This window comes from Trachinotus anak, unplaced genomic scaffold, assembly GCF_046630095.1.
Source record: "Trachinotus anak isolate AG129_WGS33_773 ecotype Australia unplaced genomic scaffold, CSIRO_AGI_Tana_v1 ptg000002l, whole genome shotgun sequence".
Classification (NCBI taxonomy): Eukaryota; Metazoa; Chordata; class Actinopteri; order Carangiformes; family Carangidae; genus Trachinotus; species Trachinotus anak.
Window position 1 is genome coordinate 16,596,212 of NW_027273853.1, and position 20,671 is coordinate 16,616,882.

Sequence of the window (20,671 nt, forward strand, 5' to 3'; positions counted from 1 at the left end):
AGGACAACATGGTATGTTTGTGTTGGGGAGGCCAGTTGCTCTCCATGGTTCTGAAACAAACATCTCTCTCTCAGGCTCCATCTGTCTCTGTCTCTTGCTTATTCAAATTTGCGACCCTAGCTCAAGGGATTCAACACAATACCCACTAATAGTCCCCATAACCCCTCCCTGCTCTGACTGTCAGTCTCTTTTTCTGTCCAACACACACACACACACACACACACACACACTGGTTCTTGTCAGAGGAGGAGCAACATCAACGTCGGGTTACTTTCTGCTTCTCTCTCTGCTCCAGTGTGTTGACAGAAGTGACAGGAACATGGACGAAACTAAAACAGCTCATCCATGTCTTTCTCTGCAGACGAGATAAGATCACATTTCTCTGTGGATTTCTACCAAACTGCTGCAGGTAAGGACACTCTTTCAGAAAATTACCATAACTTATAGACCAGCAACTTTCGAGAGATTTTAATACCTTTTGGCTGAGGCACCAGTAAAAGTCAACTATATTTTGGCACATCTATAAAGTTGGAAAATGCTTTTCTTAAATCTTCAAATTCACACAAATCCCCTCAAGGTGTGAATTTTAGTAATCATGTCTCATCACCTTTCTTATGCTGTAAAGTAAAAAAAAAAAGGCTTGATTGAAAAGATACAAGAAGTCAAATATGGGCAGTCTTGTGAGTCATGCACAAATATTACAAACCTGGACAGTATGAAAATACAAACAAATAGTATGAGAACATTAACATATTGATAAAAACGTCACTGTAAACTCACAGACACAATGTAAGGAAGATTCCAGGAATATAATGTGATACATCAATATATTGATTGAAACTTTGCCCTCCACATGCTGTTTCAGCTTCCTGAGGAAGTTTCTATTTATTGTAGAGTAGAACTGTGTTTTATTGTTCCCCTAAGGCTGCTCTAGAAATCTTTATCTTCATGTCTGTGCTGAGCTGAAAGGTCTCAATCAGCCACCAGCATCAGATCCCGACTCTGGATTCCCCAGTCTCCCTGCTCCCGAGGAATCCCCCTGGTTACACTGTGTTTGTGTTGAAGAGGGAAATTAGATTTTAAACAGACAACTCCTCCCTGAAAACTGTAGGCCTACAAGATGAAATCAAGTTATGTTTGTTAATCTTTGTTCATTAAGTCTCTCCTACTCATGTCCCCTGAGATGGACTTCCTCTGCTTGTGTGGCACTACAGTGTCCTTTTTATTTTACTGTTTTCATTGCTTCCTTACTTAGTGAGTTTTCTCATCTGTGGCTTATCAAATTAATTTTATTTTTTAGTCCTCTCCACCCTGGTCACTCTGTTATTTGTGCCTTTTTTTTCTTTCTGCCTTCAGTGCAGCAGCAGCACAGAAATTCAGACATTCGGCTTTCTCTTCTCTCCGTTACACTGCTGTGCGAGGCCAAAGCTCAGGTTGATGTGAAATTTCTCACTCTGCAGAATTAGGACACACTCTTCTGAAATCACTTACTTACACTACTTACAGTAACTAGTGCAATAATATCAGGAAATATAAGATTTTTTTTTAAAGAAAATATCAAATAATGCCTCAAACCAAGTCTATATGCTGTACTTTTCAAGGTAATTGTATCTCATATGGACACATAATGTGTGTTTACATGAGTCCCATCTGTACAAACATCCAAAATGACAAGATTTCCAGTCAGAAACATGTTTGTCCTGAAAAGACATAGTACACAATAAAATACATTTATGAGATACCAATCTATTTTGCAATGAGACAATCAAATAGGACACCACTTTGAACCCTGTACTTGTTAAATCCTTCTTTTGATGAAACTGTGTGCTCTGTGTAATGTCTGCAGTCACAGATGTGTTTCCACACTTGCTCTTGTCTCTGCAAACAAGCCCCTTGTTTCACTGCCTCATCTGTCGGTAACTACTGACTCTGCAGCCGACCCTTGTATCATCCATGCTATCAAAGACAATACAGACTTTTTAAAGCAGAGCTCACCCTGCCAGATGAATACTACTATATCCTAGAAGCATATTACCGGTACAGCTGTTGCAGGCAGCATCTGCTGGATCTAATTACCATGTCTCTGTGCCTGTCAAAGAAATACTGTTTCCCTCCATGACTCTGTCCAGTATCCCTGCACAACAACAAGGGAGGTCCAGTAATGTAGCTCCTATTAGTGTGAATGGAGGGACGAAGTGAAGATGGGCTCGTGAGCAGGCAGCAATCCCCTGCTATCTCACCAGTCATTACATCACGTGGCTTATTAGACAGCTTGTTAATGTATGTGGTGCAAATTTACTTGACAAACTAGTAGGATTTGATAATAACTTCACTGTCCTGACAGTTTCTAAAAACCCATCTTTGGAGAATGTGAGGTTTGCAGTAAAGTCATTTAAACAGTCACATAGAGCTTAATAGACCTGACCGTCTATTTGTCTATAACATGTCTTACAAATATAAGTCCAGATCACACATATGTTCTTGTCAGATAGAAGCCGTGGGGTAGAGTAGGTTGATAATTAGTAGTAGTGCAATTACTCAAGTTGTGACGTAGAGGTAATTTACTTGAGTATTTCTATTTTATGGGAGGAAATTATTGTAGGCTACTTTTTACACCACTACATTTATCTAACCACTGTTGATACTAGTTACTTGACAAATTGATGTAGTGAAGAGCATAGTGCACTCCTAAAACTCATAATGAGGTGTCAAAGTCAATGCAGTAGAACCAGTGATATCATCTCTTTTATTCCACAGTTATTTCTGGTGCCTACATTACCCACAGTGCAACTCACAGACTGTTTGTTTGTGTTATGCTAGTAGTGGCCGCGTGCTGCTAGCTAACAGAGATGGGGAGTGAGTTGCAGAGGTCTGGTAAACTCACATCTTTCATTTCTTTCATGTTCAAGCTTGTAGCCTTCAGACCCAACAGAGGCTGACTCAAGTGACATCACCTAAGGCAATCTATCAGATTTTGTGAAGCACCCTCTGGACCCACAAAAGGCTATAGTTTTTTTTGTATTGTTTTGTTTTGTTTTTTAACATATATTACATCCTGAAAATATTTCTGTACTTTTAAAATTATTAAAGCAGGTTTAAAATTGAGTATTCTTTAGGCTGTTATATTTCTATTTTTACTAAAAAGGACTTTTGTTCGTTTGTTCACCATTGCTTAGGAGGACAATGCATTGACTTACATTAATTCTCTAGAGACAACATTATGTCTATTATGAGTGACCCTAAACCTTTAACCCAAAACCAAGTGTAATGTAATGATTGAGTCCCGTCAGTGTGGTCATGTGGACATATTGTTGTCCACACCACATAATTAATGCAAGTACACTTCAAGTTAACTCTAATTTTTAGATGAATTAAAACTCTAAAGTCTCTATAAGGCCAAAATGCCCTCCCAACTCAAACATAAGAATCAAAGGCTGGCATGGCAAGGTCACTAACACACACACACACACACACATAAACACACACACACACACACACACACACACACACACACACACACACACACACACACACACACACACAAACATACACACACACACACACACACACACACACACCAGCTATTTTTTTCATCTGTGACAGAAAAGCCCCAGAATGGGCCTTTGATGAGTGGGTGATAGAGTTAGAGATGCTGTAATGAAGTTTCATCTCGCTGTAAGAGCAGGAAGGAAACATCGCTCAGGTACAGTATGATGTTATCGTGGAGTGTAATGGAGTCACTTACAGGGTTTCAGCAGTATGCAACAACCCCCATGGTCTCATCTAAGTGTCTTTACATTGATTTTCTGATCAGAATACATCAGATAATCACATTGTTATGCTGTGTACATACTGTTGGTCTATTCCTGATGTTTCTTGTTTTTTAACATAACGTTAACGGGAATGATACTTTGCCTTAACTGGGGTGTTTTACTGTCAGCTTGACTGCTTGGGGCCATTTTGAATACACAACCCATTATGAATACAAAAGAACAGGTATCTGCATATGCACATCATATGTTGTTTAGTAGATGCTTTTATCCAAAGCACCTAACAGCACCATGAGGGCCTGGATTTTTTGCGTGGGTGGCCCCAGTGGAAATCCTTCTGTACACTCACTGAAACAGTGAGTGAGGATTCAGTGTAAAAACAGGACAGATTCTCTGAGGCTAGAGAAAGGTTATCTGCAGATTTCAGCTCTCTGAGTGAGAAAAAAAAGCGAGTCTGTACACTCACTGTTTCAGTGAGTGTACAGACTGTACACTCACTGTTTTTACACTGAATCCTCAGCTTCTATAGAGGTTTATTTGGACATGTATGCACACTCTGCACAAAATCCTGTTTTCAAACCAACCACTTTCATGCCCATATGTTTTAGGAAATAACTTCCATATGCACACGCGATCAAAATAAGAACTTGACATCTTTCAATTGGCTCTCACAGACAGATCGGACACTCTCAAGGCATTTTGTGACTTTCAAGGCTGAATTGGAAACTTAAATGGACTCTCTAGAGGTGTAGGTGGCCTCTTTACATGGTCCCCATCGACATGTCAGGTCAGATTTGATCAACATTAAGATTTCCAGGTCAGTTAAGATGTAAGTGAAGAAGCAAAGAAACCAATTACATCTTTATGTAAGTAAAAGATACCTCAAACCCAATGTTAGCCAGATCCGAAACGGTTTAAAAAATAATTTGATATAAGAAACATCTGATACCATTTATGTCGAATCACTTCTACAAGTTCATTTCACTATGTCTGTTTATTTACATATATAAGATAAGACCCACTGTGCAGATTTTCATATAAACTCCAAACCAGTTTCAACGTGTTATTCCTGATATGAGTATGTGCTGTATATTTCTAAACGCAGCTGCTGGAGCCTTTATTTGCTCACCTGTCCATGTTTCACACCTGGGCCAAGCTGCAAGCTCAGAATCACTCAAACACCTGCCTCCTGCTAACACGCTTGAAGTTACGCATGATTTTGCATCTGTGACTGTGTGGGCAGATAAAGGCACACACAAACACAAAGATGTACGAACATCAGAAGTATAGCTGTAAAATAGCTGTAAAGAAGCTGATTCTTCCACAATCTTTTTCATTACCAGGTACAGTACAGATGTGACTCGAGCCTGAAGCATCTGTGAGAAGGGTATATGAGAGGAGACAGGATGGAGGGTCTGAATTCATCCCACACCACCAATATCAGCAGTACTAAATACACCAGCCTCTTCTCTGGAAGTCCATACACGACGGTGGAGATAGTGCTCATCATCCTGGTGGCCGGATCTCTGAGTCTGATCACTGTCATTGGAAACATCCTGGTCATGCTCTCTATAAAGGTTTGGGGGGTTTTTTTTGTTAGTTTTGATCATTCATGATTAATGAATGTGTTTCAAGCACCCTGAAAAGCACACCCAGACTACAACGTGCAACCCGGTGCAGAGGAGTAATCTAATAGAAATGAGAAAACACACATCACATTTTACAAAAAAGATTAGCATCTGACAGCCTGCTCCATATTATTTCTCTAAAGGTAAACAGGAACCTGCAGACCGTCAACAACTACTTCCTGTTCAGCCTGGCCTGTGCAGACCTCATTATTGGCATCTGCTCCATGAATCTCTACACTGTCTACATTGTGATTGGCTACTGGCCTTTGGGAGCGGTGGTGTGTGACCTGTGGTTGGCTGTTGATTATGTTGTCAGCAACGCCTCAGTCATGAACCTGCTCATCATTAGTTTTGACCGTTACTTCTGTGTCACCAAACCACTCAGCTACCCAGCACGCCGCAGCACAAAGATGGCAGGCCTGATGATCGCCGCGGCCTGGGTCTTGTCCTTCATCCTGTGGGCTCCAGCCATTTTGTTCTGGCAGTTCATTGTGGGCGGGAGAACCGTGCCGTCAGGTGAGTGCCACATCCAGTTCTTCTCCAACCCAGCCGTGACATTTGGGACAGCCATAGCAGCTTTTTACCTGCCAGTGGCCATCATGATCTACCTCTACTGGCGCATCTCCAAGGCCAGCCGCAGCCGCGTGAGGAGGGACAGCAGGAAGACCTCGGGTACCAGCCTGGGAGAAGGCCCCTCCCACAGCCAGGAGGACGGATGTGGGAGCCAGAACAACTGTGTCGAGACAAGAGAAACTGAGGAGGAGGCTACAGATGGGAAGGAGAAGGAAATGTTGCAGCAGCCAAACGGAGGCAGCCCCCGCAAGGAAGACAGAACTGACCAGGTGGACTCAGACAGCATCCACGCTTCAACATCTAAAGATGTAGCTGCTGTTCCTGCGTCATCACAGAGACGATCAAATGATGGGAGAAAGACCAATCAAACACAGCCACCTTCCCCGGAGAACTCAGCCGCTGACAGGCAAAGTCTGGTCACAAGGACACTGTTTAAGGTAAATCTGATCACGGTGCAAGCGTTTGAACACCAAACACCACAAATTAGCTATAAATCACAAATTTCATTAGATTTCCAGCTATGAACATTGCAGGCCCTAGTGGCGTAGCTATTGGTCAGTCAGTCTACCACTAAAATATTTCTACAACTCCTGGATGGATTGCAGTAAAGTTTTGTACAAACATTCATGTTTCCCAGAGAACTAATCCCAGCGACTGTAGTGACCCCCATGACTTTTCCTTTAACACTACCACCATCATTGATTTCTAATCCTTTCTCTGCACCAAAATACCTGCAAAACGAATTCATGTTACTGCATATTATCAAATGTTAGCATGATAACACATGGTAAACATGCTGAGGTGTAATGTTTTAATTCAATTGTGGCACCTTCTGCAACACCACCTTCAAGAATTAGCATGCCGACATTGTACCGCTGTGCCACAGAGCCACTAGCATGTCTGTGGATTTTTTTCATATTCATTCAGCTTTATGAAGTGTTTTAGTGTCTTTCAGCTCATTGTTTTGTCATTTTTAGCCCAAAACTTCATTGTTCATTGTTCATTGAAGCAGCAGGCAAAACGCACACCACCAGCTCAGCACCAGATGATAAACAGACACACACTTAGCAACCTGCTGGTGAACACAAATGAGCATTTAGTGGCTAAAGAGCCAGACATTTCCCTCTGGAGTTGGTAGAGACCAAAACACAGAGCTAAAAGGAGAGTGAATAATAGATTTATTTCTGCATGTGGCAAGAAACATAATGCCAAAGGAATTATAATAAATAAAGTCAATGTTGCATTTACACCCAGCTCCACTGCTTCCAAGTGGCCAAACAATCAATATCATTTTAAAAACAATAAATATAAATGTTTTAAAAAAACTCTTATTTTCCAGGTAACAAAGCAGAGTGCTGTGGCAAAGTGGAAAAAGAAAAGCATTTCCTCCAGGGAGAAAAAAGTGACTCGCACCATCATGGCCATCCTAGTTGCTTTTGTTGCCACATGGACGCCGTATAATGTGATGGTCCTGATCAACACCTTCTGCTCCATCTGCATCCCAAACTCCCTCTGGACCATTGGCTACTGGCTCTGCTACATCAACAGCACCATCAACCCAGCCTGCTACGCCCTCTGCAACGCCACCTTCAAAAACACCTTCAAGCACCTGCTCCTGTGCCAGTACAAGAACATACGCTCTGCACGATGAGGGTGAAAACACCGACTCATGCCTGTGATGGAGTCAAAGTAATGTGATAAAGTGAATACTGGAGTGAACATATTGTTGAAATGTAGACTAGGTGTGTTCTTACTGTGCACTTCATTTCTTTTTCAACTCATTCCCACTGCCACTGAAAATAAAGCTGCATTTTAAATTTATAATTATACTAAACTTTTGATGATTTTAAAAACAGACATGGTATTGTATTGTAATTCTCTGGGCGATGCATTCTGGTGGGAATGCAGTTTATTGTATAAAAGTACCTTTGACTGTCATTTGGGGTTTTACTTTGACAGGATGTTTTCCTCTTCGCTCCTTCTACGTGAGCTTGTGCATGTTGTTTAATATGCAACCCGTTTTAACTCCAGCATTAAAAGTGTTGTTAATGTGATAAACGTATAGGTCTACTATAAAAAGAAGATGAACTACGTTATTGATATACACTGTATTATTGCTATGTAATTGCATAAAGTGACACTGAGCTGTGAAACAGAAAAAAATCTGCCAAACCGGGAAATCGGTCTGAATTAAGAAGAGAGAAAATAAGTATCAGCAACTGTAAACTGATGTGTGTGCGCATGTGTGTATGCTTGTGTGTCTGTGTGTGCGCAAGTGAGCGTGTGCATGTTGTCATATTAAGCTAATAACGTCTGTAATCCATGTTGTTGTGGAATGAGCCCAAGTGTAAGATTTGTCCATATCTTCCCGTCTTTCTTCACATATTAACACATTTTCTCCAAATAAAAGAGATTCATGTCAGAACATTTCATTTAGTTCCACTTTTCTCTGTCAGAAATTGTCTCATATATACTCAAGATTAAACCGATGTATAAACTCTCAGAGCATCGCTCCACCATCACACCAGGCCTCAGCCGGACTGCCTGCAGGTGTAGATGGAGGTTTGGATATGTAGCAACCAAATTTTGTCTCTCATGTAACCACAGTCCTAAACAAGAATAAAGATGCTTCACAGCAACGTCATCAAAGATTCAGTTTCTGTTTAACACTCAGAACAGTGACATACACCACTGTTGTTTTTCTGTGGATGCACCACACAACCTTGTGAAATCAACACTACAGAAGCTCAGTTCAAATATTTTCTGTGATAAAACAGATAATGGAAAAGCAAACCTGGTTGACAAAGAGAATAAGAGCCACTGCACCGAGGAAAAATAGAGCAAATCTGAGTAATTACGCAAAACCATGAAATATAACCCCAACCCCCTAACCCTGCACAACTGTCTTTGATATTGGCCTAAAAAGTAACCATTTAAAGAGTGCTAGTGAAAACCTCACAAGCCATTTAGCATGACGTGTTTATACCACTCAATATTTAACACTAGAGTCTGAAATTCCTGCACTGACTAGAAATGAGGATCAGAGAAAGATTTGGCCAGAGAGAGAGAGAGAGGGGATTGAATACAGTATCTCTTTCCCACTGCTCCTCCCTCAGGACTGGGTGTCATGAACCTCTCCTCGTTCCTGTCAGACACAGAAGAGACCAAACTGAAATCCTCCTACAGTCTTTGCTCTGAGAGAAGAAGAGAAAGAAGGTTTCACTGTGTCACTGTGGGAAAACTCCTCTGGACTCAGCTGTGGAACTGTTGCGCCCTCTAGTGGAAGAAAAAGCAAAACCGCCAACTGATAGTCCTGCACCTGAGGGCTCACTGGTAGAAACCTGAAAAGACCTTAACTAAGCATCTTTGCATTGTTTTCAGCTTCAGTTGTAACATTTGTTAAATATTTCTGATGTGTGTGTAACACTTTTCAAAAATTGCCTGTCTGTGTGTGTGAGCAGTGTGTTTTATAGATAGATACACAATCACATGTACACAAAAATCCAACAATTCAAACAAAACAGCAAATGCAGGTTTTATAATGACTGTCACCGTAGTTAGCTTATGTTTCAGCAGTCTGAGTTAGATCAAATCATTCAAGAGGATATCCGTCTTTTTAATAGTAAATTCTTCCAAACACTGTCCAGTGAAGACGTAAAAACATTTTCACACAAAACGAGGACTTTGGATTTGATGTCTTTTAAAGGCCATTATGAACATGAGGTGCCCATATGAACATTTCCAGTCTACATGTGGGCACCTGACTGTTTGAAGAAGCTCACAGTTTCTTACCACACACTTAGGTAACCATATTAAACTCTAATGCGTTTCAATCCTGGTGACTACACCTGCCCATAACTGTGGTGTGAATAATGATACATTCTGTTCGGCACGCTCGTCTTTTAGCTTGGCGTTAGACTTGTGAGGGGAGGGGAGGAGGTGGCTGGTCAACATGGGGCCACTGTTGATGCTGGTGGAGTTTTATGTAAACGTGTCAGCATGCCTGTTTGTTTATAATGTAACCCTTGGTTTGTGTTGCATTCAAGTCTTTGTTAGCCAGCGTTATCAAAGACAACACAAAAACAAGAAGCGGCTCCGCAAGTCTAAATACAGTAAGTGCTTCCTTTTGGCATAAACAGGAGAAACCTTCAGTAGCTAAGGCTGGATGAGGGCCCGCACTGACATCTACAAACATGGCACTTTGGCAGCACTCAGGAGTCACATTCCTACATTTCCAGGTTACATTTCCCTCTGAGTTAAAAAGCAGTGTCTCACAGTGTTTACCCTGTACACACTGCATCCATGACTAATTATCGACTTTACATTTAGACAAAGTAACCCAAGAATTGCTGCTGTTTAGAGTAAACACACACACCTTGCAGGAGGAAACATCACACGTATGTGGGCAGTGTATGGCTGAGCTGTCACCTGAGCAGGAATCTAATTCACTTCATTTCTGGCTGCCAGAGGAGTCATGGCAGGGGAAAAGGACCAGACAGCCTTCTGGGAGGACCTGCCACTACCTGATGATTATCCTGAAACACGTATGGAGGACAGAGCTGTGCTGAATGGAGAGGAAGAGGGGGATGCGTCTGGTACCACAGATGAAAGCAGCAAAGATCAGGCAGCAAAATGCAGCCCGAATCTGCTCCAGATGCTAAAGGCAGCAGAGAGCAGGTGCACTCCTCAGGGTCGGGACAGAGACGGGGCAGAGGCTTCTGGGACAGGAGAGCTGGTCACTGAGGCGCTGAAGACTGATATGGTGAGCAAGGACATTGCTACATTTCCTGACTCTGACTGAATCCACAGGCAGCGTGAACCTGCATTTATTCAGGCTGTTAATGATTTTAGTTGCACTGTGCAAGCCTCTAGCAATGTTTGACCAACACACCCACACACCTATTGTGTCTCTCTGAAAAGACAGAGCAAAGGGTCAAAGGGAAACTCATCAGATCCTGTGTTCAGGTCCTGGGGACCACTGCTGCATATGTGAGAAAAAGTTGTATAAACCCTCCTGTGGCTTTAGTCAGAGCTGTGTGACTTTTGATATGGGCCCAAGTGATCATGACTTGGGTCAGTGTTGGTTGGTTCTGAAGAAAAAAAAAAATCACCTGAATCTCTAAATGAAGGATTTAAGTTGAGTTGCATTATGGGTAATGTAGGCACCAGGTCTGACACTGATAAAAAATGTAAGGAATAAAAAAACACAATACATCTGATTCTGCTGCATCAGTTTTAGTCCTTTTTAAACTGTCCATCATGAGGAGTGCAACGCTACATTAATATTAAAAGTGGTTAATGTCACAGAGATTAAAAATAGAATGACAAACTTTGAAGCAGTAGAGTCAGATATCCTGCCTTTTTGTTTCGAATGTGGGCCTGGTTCCAAAAAAACCGAATCCTCAATTTCCCACAATACCTGATTGCATCTTTAACTAAAGCCTCCGTGCCTGGCAAAATGTCCACATCTTTCAACTGCATGTAACAGAGACTTTCTGTCATAGATTTGACTTCTCAAGCCCAAACTAAGATGACATCACTATGACATAATCTGGGCTCTTTTTATCTGGCTTTACAAAGCCCCCTCTAGAGCCACTAAAGACATTATGCAACTGCTATTACAGGCTGTTTCCGTGATGGGTAAACTGACCAGCATGTGTAAAATCAGCGTAGTGCCCTTTAAGAGTAGCACTGCAGAGCTGCTTTGGTCATGTAGCAGACAGGAAACAGTGAAGTCCAGCTCTATTGTCTGATTTATGAAGAGAAACCTAAGCTGCCCTCTGTGTCCCTAAAAGCAGCTACAAGGCTCTGGGTTTTTCACTTTGCTGGCTCTTCTGTCACTATAACTGCCCTCTTCTTTTCTCTTGCTAATGAATAAATGTATGCTCCTGTATCTACAGCTCTGCTGTCTGTTGAATGCACACCCTGAGAGCAGAGTGCACTTCACTCTACATACTCATGATCATCTGTGGCCTCAAGTGACACTTGACTGAGCTTATCTTTCTTTACAATGCTCTTACCTCTCTCCGTCTTTAACCTGTCTCTCCTCTCTATATTTTCCCAGAATTCCCCTCTGTATGCCTCACAAAGACTCCATTTATTTCCACTTTCCTCTCTCTGTCCTCTCTCCACCTGTCACCTGGGCCTGTTGGATGAGGGTGTGGCATAAAGCGTCACTGTGTGAACTCTGCATTCAGTTCAGCAGCATCAGCTTGCAGCTCTGCAGGGTTGTTGAGTGTCACTGTGGGAGCGCTCTGCCAGCATGAAGAAAGTGTACAGTCTAGTGAACATAACTAAAGCCAAGGACCAGGAGGCAGTGCAGTCCATCTGCATCAAGGTATCACGGCTTTTGCTTTGGAAGCACTGTTATGCTCTTTCTGGGGAAAGTTTTTGAGTTTTCTTTTGAAGGGCAGCGAGTCAGGTCTTCATGAGGAACAAGGCAGAAGTAAGCATACAGCTATTTTAATGGGATTACTTGAATAAACATTTAAAATAATCCTTTATACCTGCTATTTAAAACTACATCAGCTGTGGATTTTCTCCAAGAGCAGGGAGGAAATGTAAAAAAAAAAGGGATGAATGACTGTTGACTTTCAAGCAAATCAATTCACCAATGGTCTCCCAAGATGAAAAAGATGTTTTTCACACATTAAGACTCTAATTAAAATACTTATTGGCTTTCACTGCACTCTCACAGTAGCTGGCTTGAATTCAGACTTATTTTCTGGTCCCTGTAAGAGACAGTTTTGTGACCATTAAGTTAACATTCACACTGCTCCCAGTCACAGCTTAATGTCTTTTTGTGTTGAAGATTAAGCAGCTGCTTGAGTAAGTGCCAGCTGTACATACAAAACTGCATTCAAGTGATCATTACTCAGAACAAAAACAGTTACATTTTACACCAGTCTGTCTTTGAAGAGGCACCAGTGCTTGAAAATATTTAAACTCCAGGTGTGTGGATAATACTTTTTATTTGATTTATTTTGGATTTATTTACTGATTTGCCTTACACTGGAGATTTATTGGATACAGATTAAATCAAGTAGGTCAACAAAACGGACAATTTAGATTTTACTTGCCAAAAGAAAGTGACTTGAAACAACTGTCAGCCAGGTGAAGCATGCTGGGCTCCTTCATGTTTTACATTTGGGAGGATTATGAGGAAAACAAAAGTGTGATTTATTTATATGAAATATGTTAATGATAACGTGAAGGTGCAGTTAGTATGTATGATGGGGGGCAGATTCTTTTTAAATCTCTATTGATTGATTGACTCATCTTTGTGGACCTTACTGTAAGGGGGAAACATAGTGCTGAGAAACCCCCACAGAGATCCTCATTTCATGCATTCGCAGGTCTCAGGTTTAATTGCTCCTAACGAGGATTTGAGGGCTCAGTCTGAGCAGCATCATCACATGAAATATGCCTCACTTAATCTTTACTGATACTGATGCCTTCCCCCACTTATTGAACTAATGCAACTGTAATGAATGTCATTAGTTTTGAACAGAAGGCTTGCTGCAAGATTTATTTCAGAAAAAAACCTAGAAATGTCGAATGACAATTTCAGTTTGACTTGCGGGATAAACTACTTAAACTACTTAATACTGGATTTGAGTTTTAATTCACACTTTGTTGATACTGGAACAAGCTCTCCTTGTTATCATTATATTATTTTTTCCATGGCTGTCAGCTCTGGCTTTGCATTTTTGCAACCCTAAATCCATTTGTATTCTAAAACTGTCTTTTTTTGTGCACTTTCATCTGAACTGACACCTGATGAAAGCCTCGTGATGACCTTATAGAGGTCACAGTACGGCAGAGGGGTAGAAGAGAGGAGGAACATACCGCACCTACACTTTGCTCCTCTTTAAGGATTACTACAGCAATTTAGCATCGCTTTTTCATAGCTGGGACACTAGACCAAAAATGGTCAAAATCTGTGCAGCTGAGACATACTGACTGTTAGTCCAAGGTCTCTCTTATGATACGTAACTAGTAATTCCCACATCTTTCAAACTACACACCCAGTTTGTAATTAAAACTTTCTGTTAAAAACTTGTCTCAGAGCCTGAGCTGCAACCACCCAGATGACATCGCCATCTTAATGACGTTCCTCCAGAGCTACAGGAGGATTGTACAACTGTTTTCACTAACTGAGTAGTGCTCCTTGTGAGTAAACTCACATTTATATGTAAAATCAGTGGAGTGCCCCTTAAACTAAACGCCATTAAGATTTGATCCAACATACACATACAAGTGTGTATAACTGATCTGCAGTATCCTGCACAAACTTGCAGCCCTAAAGGTTCAAACAGTCATATGTGTATTTTCTGGAGGTGGGGTCAGTGTGGGTGTGTTTGTCTGGGTTGGTGGGTGTGTGCACGTAGGGAATAAGCCCTCAGTAAGCTTGCAGTGTGTGGATTTTTTTTTTTTTTTTTTTGGAGCTGGACTTGCTGCTCAGGCTCAGGCAGCAGAGTCAGATTTAGCTGCCAGGGAGCAAACATGGCCAAGTGGGATTCGTGTGGCAGCAGGCCAGCCTTCAGACAGCCACACTGGATGGTGAGACAGCAACAGATACGGAGATGAGTCAGGACACAAACAGGCACTAGACAGTATGTGTGACAGTGACATGCTGTGAAAGAAAAAGGTGGTAGTTTACAAGAATCTGCTGTGATGTGTGGTGCTTATGTGCAAATTTGGCATCATTATGCCTGCATCAGGTCTTGATGAGACTCTACGCTTGTGACCTGCCTCTTTCTCATCTTGTTTATTCTACGTGTTTGTGTCTCCACAGCAAATACAGTTCACTGACCAGAAGCAAGAATTCAACAAACGTCCCACCAAGACAGGTCGTCGTTCTCTGTCTCGCTCCATCTCGCAGTCATCGACAGACAGCTACAGTTCAGGTAAGGAAACATACAAAAACACACTCTTAAGTCTGATCACATGTCTTTGATATATAAACTGAGCTAGTTCTGGTCCCAGCAGCACGAGAACTACAGCCCCCGAGGATTAGCCTCGGTGCTTTCTCCTTCAGCTAAACCTTAATTAAAAGGAAAAGTCCTCTGAAGAATTAAGTCTCTTTAATTGGGTCCTAATCGGCTCTGTGAGCCTTTCTTCAACGTGTCAGTCACTGCCATAGTTTATGCAGACTTCAAAGACTCAGAGAAAAGACTCACCTAGTTGAAGGCTGACTCCAAAAATGGTACCAGAAAAACAACAAAACCAGAGCCAATTCATGTCTGTAAAGCTTTCCAATAAATCACGCATCTTTGTGGCGCTTTAACAATGTTGATCTCTGACATGAGATCAGCTGATTGTTTTTATACGCAGTGCCTAATTTCTGTGTTGCAGTGTGCAGTGACAGCTCTGAGGATGAGTCTTCTCCCAAAGACAAGCTTCAGAAGACCTCCAAGGGCCTCTCCGACTTCTGCATCAAAAACATCAAGCAGGCTGAGTTTGGACGCAGAGAAATAGAAATCGTAGAGCAAGGTAAAGTCCTCAAACCTCTATTTATGTCTTCAAAAGTGACACATTTATATGATCTATGTAGCACGCATCTATCTCAAGACTATAGATAAAATGAGAATATTGTTTAAAAGTGTTTATGTAAAACATGTTTGCATTCATGATGTCTGTCCTCATGCTGAAAGTGACTCGGTCGGTGTCTGTGACATTTAGAAATGCCAGCACTGATGGTCCTGAGGAAAAGAGCAGGTGGGGAGAAACCTCTGGCTGGAGCCAAAGTGGTGGGCTGTACGCACATCACTGCACAGACAGCGGTCAGTTCAACACACACAATCAAGCTAAAAAGTACTGACAAAGGTTTAGTGAGTGCTACAGACACAGCCTGACTGATGTTTTTTTTTTAATCTTTTCATATCTGTATTATAAATAATAACATTGTCCTGTTGCTGAATGTTTTGGTGCCTTGCAGGTGTTGATTGAGACTCTGTGTGCGTTGGGGGCTCAGTGTCGTTGGGCAGCGTGTAACATCTTCTCCACTCAGAACGCTGTTGCTGCTGCTCTGGCTGAAGGAGGTACAACCAGCTGTGTACCAGCTGCTCCTCCTCCTTTTTTGTCCTTTACTCTCTCTTTTGACCTTCACATACTCATGTTTTTATCTCTTAATCTCTTATTCCCTCAAAGGCACCTCAGTGTTTGCATGGAGAGGAGAATCAGAGGACGACTTCTGGTGGTGCATTGACCGATGTGTTGGTGCTGAGACCTGGCAGGCCAACATGGTACAGTAAAGCTCACCAATGAATAACACCACTGAGAAACTATTTGTATCAGAAAAACAGTTCATTCAAAAATGGAATGAAACTTTTTAAGCTAAAGAGCCTGGTATGATGAGTGCAGACACCGATGCCTACTAATTAGTACTAAAATATAAAAAAACTTCACTCACCTCAATCAGACTTCATCACATTTTTTGTTTGATATTTGCATGAAAAATCTTCCAAAATGCTCAAACACCAATTATGTTACCAAATTATGTATGGAGACTAAAACAGTTTTTTCTACTAGGGTGTAGACTCGTTTTTGTACTCGGCCTGAAGTGGCCATTCGAGGAACTGCCATTTCTGACACTTCTGTGTTGGTTTCATTTTTAAACTATGGTTATGTGTGGTAAAGGTGATAGCAACATAGCTTCTCTTTCTTTACTGCTGTGTTCCTTTTGTGTATATCAAGGAGAGAATGTAGCTTATTTCTGTACAAATACAAATAAATTTCATGTGATATCAGAGTAGAAAATCAGGTAGTTGTACTCATGCACTCTTTCTGTGACTTGAAGGCTGTGAAGGCACTATCATAACTATTTCTCAGTAAATCAAACTGAAACTATTGATTATTTACACATTTAAAGTATGTTTTATTATGGCTGGGTAAACTGAGCCTTTAGTCTGAACTCCACTTTATTGCCTGTGGTGATGCAGAGTGTATCTTTCCTTGTCACTCTTGTCAGATTCTGGACGATGGAGGTGACATGACCCACTGGATCTATAAGAAGTACCCGAGCCTGTTCAAGAAGATCAAAGGCATCGTGGAGGAAAGTGTTACAGGCGTCTTTCGGTCAGTTTCATACAAAACTCCAATCTTTCTACAAATACACAAACGTATTCTCCAGCTCACACGTGTGTCTCTGACTGTGTTTCAGGTTGTACCAGCTGTCAAAGGCAGGCAGGCTCTGTGTCCCAGCCATGAATGTTAATGATTCAGTCACCAAGCAGAAATTTGACAACCTTTACTGCTGCAAGGAGTCTATACTGGACGGGTGATGAACCATGTTGTGATGGTAAACAGGTTAAATCACTGGGGCAGCACAGAGCAGCGCCCTGACTGTGCTGAACTCTTCTTTCAGGTTGAAGCGAACCACTGATGTCATGTTTGGAGGAAAACAGGTGGTGGTGTGCGGATATGGTGAGGTTGGTATAAAAAAAAAAAATAATAATAATAAAAAAAAGCTTCAGTGTAACATGTATCTTTAAGAAAAAGACAAATGATTCAATTTAAGCAACCTCTTTTCTTTCTCCTTGTAGGTTGGCAAAGGTTGCTGTGCTGCCCTGAAAGCACTGGGTGCTGTCGTGTACGTCACAGAGGTGGATCCCATTTGTGCCCTTCAGGCCTGGTATGAATGGAAGAAGCTTATATCGGCACAGATGTTTAGTGTGTTTCCCTCCTCACAGAGGCTCAATGTAAAAATCTGAACCCCATTCTTTTGTACCCTGCTCCTCTTAGCATGGACGGCTTCAGAGTTATAAACCTGAATGAGGTGGTCAGACAGGTGGATGTGGTCATCACCTGCACAGGTGACTGTTGTCCTTATAAAAATGAATAAAATAATAAATCTCTTATCAAGAATAATTGTTTTAATTGAGCTTTATTATTTTTTTTATTCCTCTGCAGGCAATAAAAACGTGGTGGGGAGGGAACATCTAGACAGAATGAAGAACGGCTGCATAGTCTGCAACATGGGACACTCCAACACGGAGATAGATTTGGTAAAAACATAGACTAGTGTGTGTGTGTGTGTGTGTGTGTGTGTGTGCCTTTTTATGTGTATGCTTGTGTGTAAAATATACACTCTTGCTTGTTAGGTGAGTCTGCGGACTGCAGAGCTGAGGTGGGAGCGTGTGAGGCCTCAGGTGGACCATGTTATCTGGCCTGATGGCAAGAGACTTGTCCTGCTGGCTGAGGTGATGATGCTGTTATTATTATTATTATTATTATTATACACTACTACCAAGAAATACTGCTATAATTAGATTAAATAATTATAATTATTAAAGGTCAGCAACAGAAGCTGCGTTCAATGCTTATGGTGTGGATATTCTACCTGGAAGAGCCACTGTTTTGTACATACTAATGTTTTGATTTTTTCTTTATTTGGACAGCTACCAGTTTACATTTATAAATATTTGGCCTAATATAGGGATCCACCTCATAAGCTAATGTACATCCTAAATTGAGAGAATCATTGTTAACCAAGATTGACAAATACATTGAAAACTAGAACAGAACTGAGTATTTAAAACAGCAACCTTAGTGTTTCTCTACAGGCCCTTTTAACAGCAGACATTTTGACTTGTTATTGTAGGAAATGCACAAGTGTTACTTATTACATTAACAATGACTTTGTTCTATTCATGTGTCTCAGGAAGACAGGGCAGTGTCTCGTGTTGAAATCTGTTTCACCCTCAAATAGTTTTTCCCATATTGTTGCCCTGTGTGGTTGAAGGGCTCATTGCTGAGGAGCTGAGCAGCATGAACAGATTGACCTGAACATTGTTAACTTGGATCAGGTGTGCATCAGGAGAGACAAAGGGATACAAAGACTTAACTTTATTGTACATAATTATTTGACATAGGACACATTTCTGTTACCGTCGCATTATCATAGGTCATTTCAGTTTTTGATTTTTCTCTTAGGGCCGTTTGCTGAATCTGAGCTGCTCCACAGTGCCGTCATTTGTCCTCTCCATCACTGCTGCAACCCAGGTATGGTAATATGTTTCTCCCAGAGATTAATTTAATGAAGTACTGTGGGGATCTGTTTATTCTTCTCCAAAGGTATCAAAGCGAAAGTGTCAGTAGCCTTCTATTTTGAGACTGGTCCCCTTTAGTTGTGTGACTTTAAGACTTTCACTGTTTCAGGCACTGGCTCTCATAGAGCTGTTCAATGCTCCAGAGGGACGATACAAACAGGACGTCTACCTGCTGCCGAAGAAGATGGGCAAGTCCTCACTTTAAATACCCTAAACAAACATCACCTTTACTGTTCTTCTTATCAATACAGTCAAGAGACAGATTTAAAAATGATAAAGTAATATTTTTATATTTTCAGATGAATACGTGGCCAGTCTTCACCTGTCGACATTTGATGCTCACCTCACAGAGCTGACTGACGATCAGGCCAAGTACCTGGGCATCAGCAAACATGGGCCCTTCAAACCCAACTACTACAGGTGAAGACAAGCACACTGTTCCTCACACACAAACAATACACACATTTGATTTTTTTCCTTTATAACAAAAAGCATTTTTCAAATAGGTATTAACTACTGGACGTTAAGCTGAGGATGTTCTGTTGTGGATTTAATGTTGGAAAACCTCTGACGCCCTCTACAGTCTGAATAGCACTGGGAGAAACCAGATTGAAGACTTACGATCACTTCTTTCTCTGTGCATGTGCAGTTGTATATGTGGAATGTAATCACAGGTATTTCTGAGCTGACTGAAATATGAAGAGACAAATAAAGTTTTGAATGTGTTATTATTTACTCTTCTGCTAGAAAAAAAAACAACCCAATTTATTTACTGGAGCAGCAATCAGTTACATATATTTAACCGACCACATGTAGACTGTACAATACAAATGAATACCTGCTGAGCAAGAAACACATTTTTACATATAAAGTAGTTTTATGTCTCATGCCCTACCATCCTGATTTAAATCTAACATTGCCACTTTCACCTAAATTTATTATTAACCTAAACTGAAGTCTGTCAACAGCCCATTTAAAAACTGAACAGATGCATCTCATAATCAGCTTGCTGCTAGTTGACGTAGAAATCCCAGATAGTGAGCCGATAACCTGTTGAGACACTGTTTCTGTTGTTTAACATCCGAGGTACAGTTGAGGCAACAGTGGACCATCGACATGAAGTAGGGCCAGAACATATCATCATTGACTCCATGCTCTAAAAGATAATTGAACTAGAGTCATAAGGTATAATAAAGCACAGTTTTGCTCTTTATCAAAGTTTTTCTTTGTGTTTCTGTCTCGTAATTTTAATAAGACAAAAATATGGCATTTTAAATTTGAAAAAACAACCCCAAATTATCTGTACTCACGCTCAGTATCTATACAAACCAGACATCCCTGCACATACAGATGTATCCTTTATTTCCAATCAGAGGAACAATAATGGCAGAGCTCACCAGCTGGACCTGCTGGTTGACACATTTTTGTACCCACTAGGGGGCATAATAGCTTTATTATTGTCTTTGTGCGACACTAGCAATGGTCATTTGTGGTCATTTCAATTCCTAGATTCTCCTACTATGAAGGGCCTTCATGTTTCTATCCTCCTGTCCACTAGTGTGTCTAAATCAACCCCCTACACATAATGTTGTGAGGACACTCGTTGACGTAGTGCATTCCCAAACCCCTTACCCCTATTAACCATCAC

The 20,671-nt window shown here is 41.2% G+C and overlaps 2 protein-coding genes across 6 annotated transcripts; both read left to right on the top strand.

Annotated features, from left to right (window-relative positions):
• Window positions 1–301: 301 nt before the first annotated feature.
• Window positions 302–8,615, top strand: LOC139635172 (muscarinic acetylcholine receptor M2-like). The gene is made up of 4 exons (XM_071502227.1): window positions 302–409; window positions 5,114–5,347; window positions 5,542–6,408; window positions 7,311–8,615. Exons 2-4 carry the CDS (start codon window positions 5,162–5,164, stop codon window positions 7,620–7,622), a joined length of 1,365 nt encoding a protein of 454 aa, XP_071358328.1. The 5' UTR covers window positions 302–409; window positions 5,114–5,161; the 3' UTR covers window positions 7,623–8,615.
• A 1,795-nt stretch (window positions 8,616–10,410) lies between these two features.
• Window positions 10,411–19,754, top strand: LOC139635178 (S-adenosylhomocysteine hydrolase-like protein 1). Of its 5 annotated transcripts, none has more exons than XM_071502240.1 (17): window positions 10,411–10,733; window positions 14,769–14,880; window positions 15,329–15,466; window positions 15,656–15,756; window positions 15,912–16,014; window positions 16,124–16,218; window positions 16,944–17,050; window positions 17,136–17,252; window positions 17,340–17,403; window positions 17,518–17,606; window positions 17,717–17,787; window positions 17,885–17,979; window positions 18,076–18,174; window positions 18,908–18,976; window positions 19,133–19,211; window positions 19,323–19,443; window positions 19,530–19,754. In XM_071502240.1, exons 1-17 carry the CDS (start codon window positions 10,446–10,448, stop codon window positions 19,534–19,536), a joined length of 1,755 nt encoding a protein of 584 aa, XP_071358341.1. In that variant the 5' UTR covers window positions 10,411–10,445; the 3' UTR covers window positions 19,537–19,754. The 5 variants fall into 5 exon arrangements, with proteins under 5 accessions (XP_071358341.1, XP_071358351.1, XP_071358358.1 ...); XM_071502257.1 differs by lacking the exon at window positions 10,411–10,733 and adding an exon at window positions 12,166–12,308; XM_071502275.1 differs by lacking the exon at window positions 10,411–10,733 and adding an exon at window positions 14,414–14,533.
• Window positions 19,755–20,671: the final 917 nt, after the last annotated feature.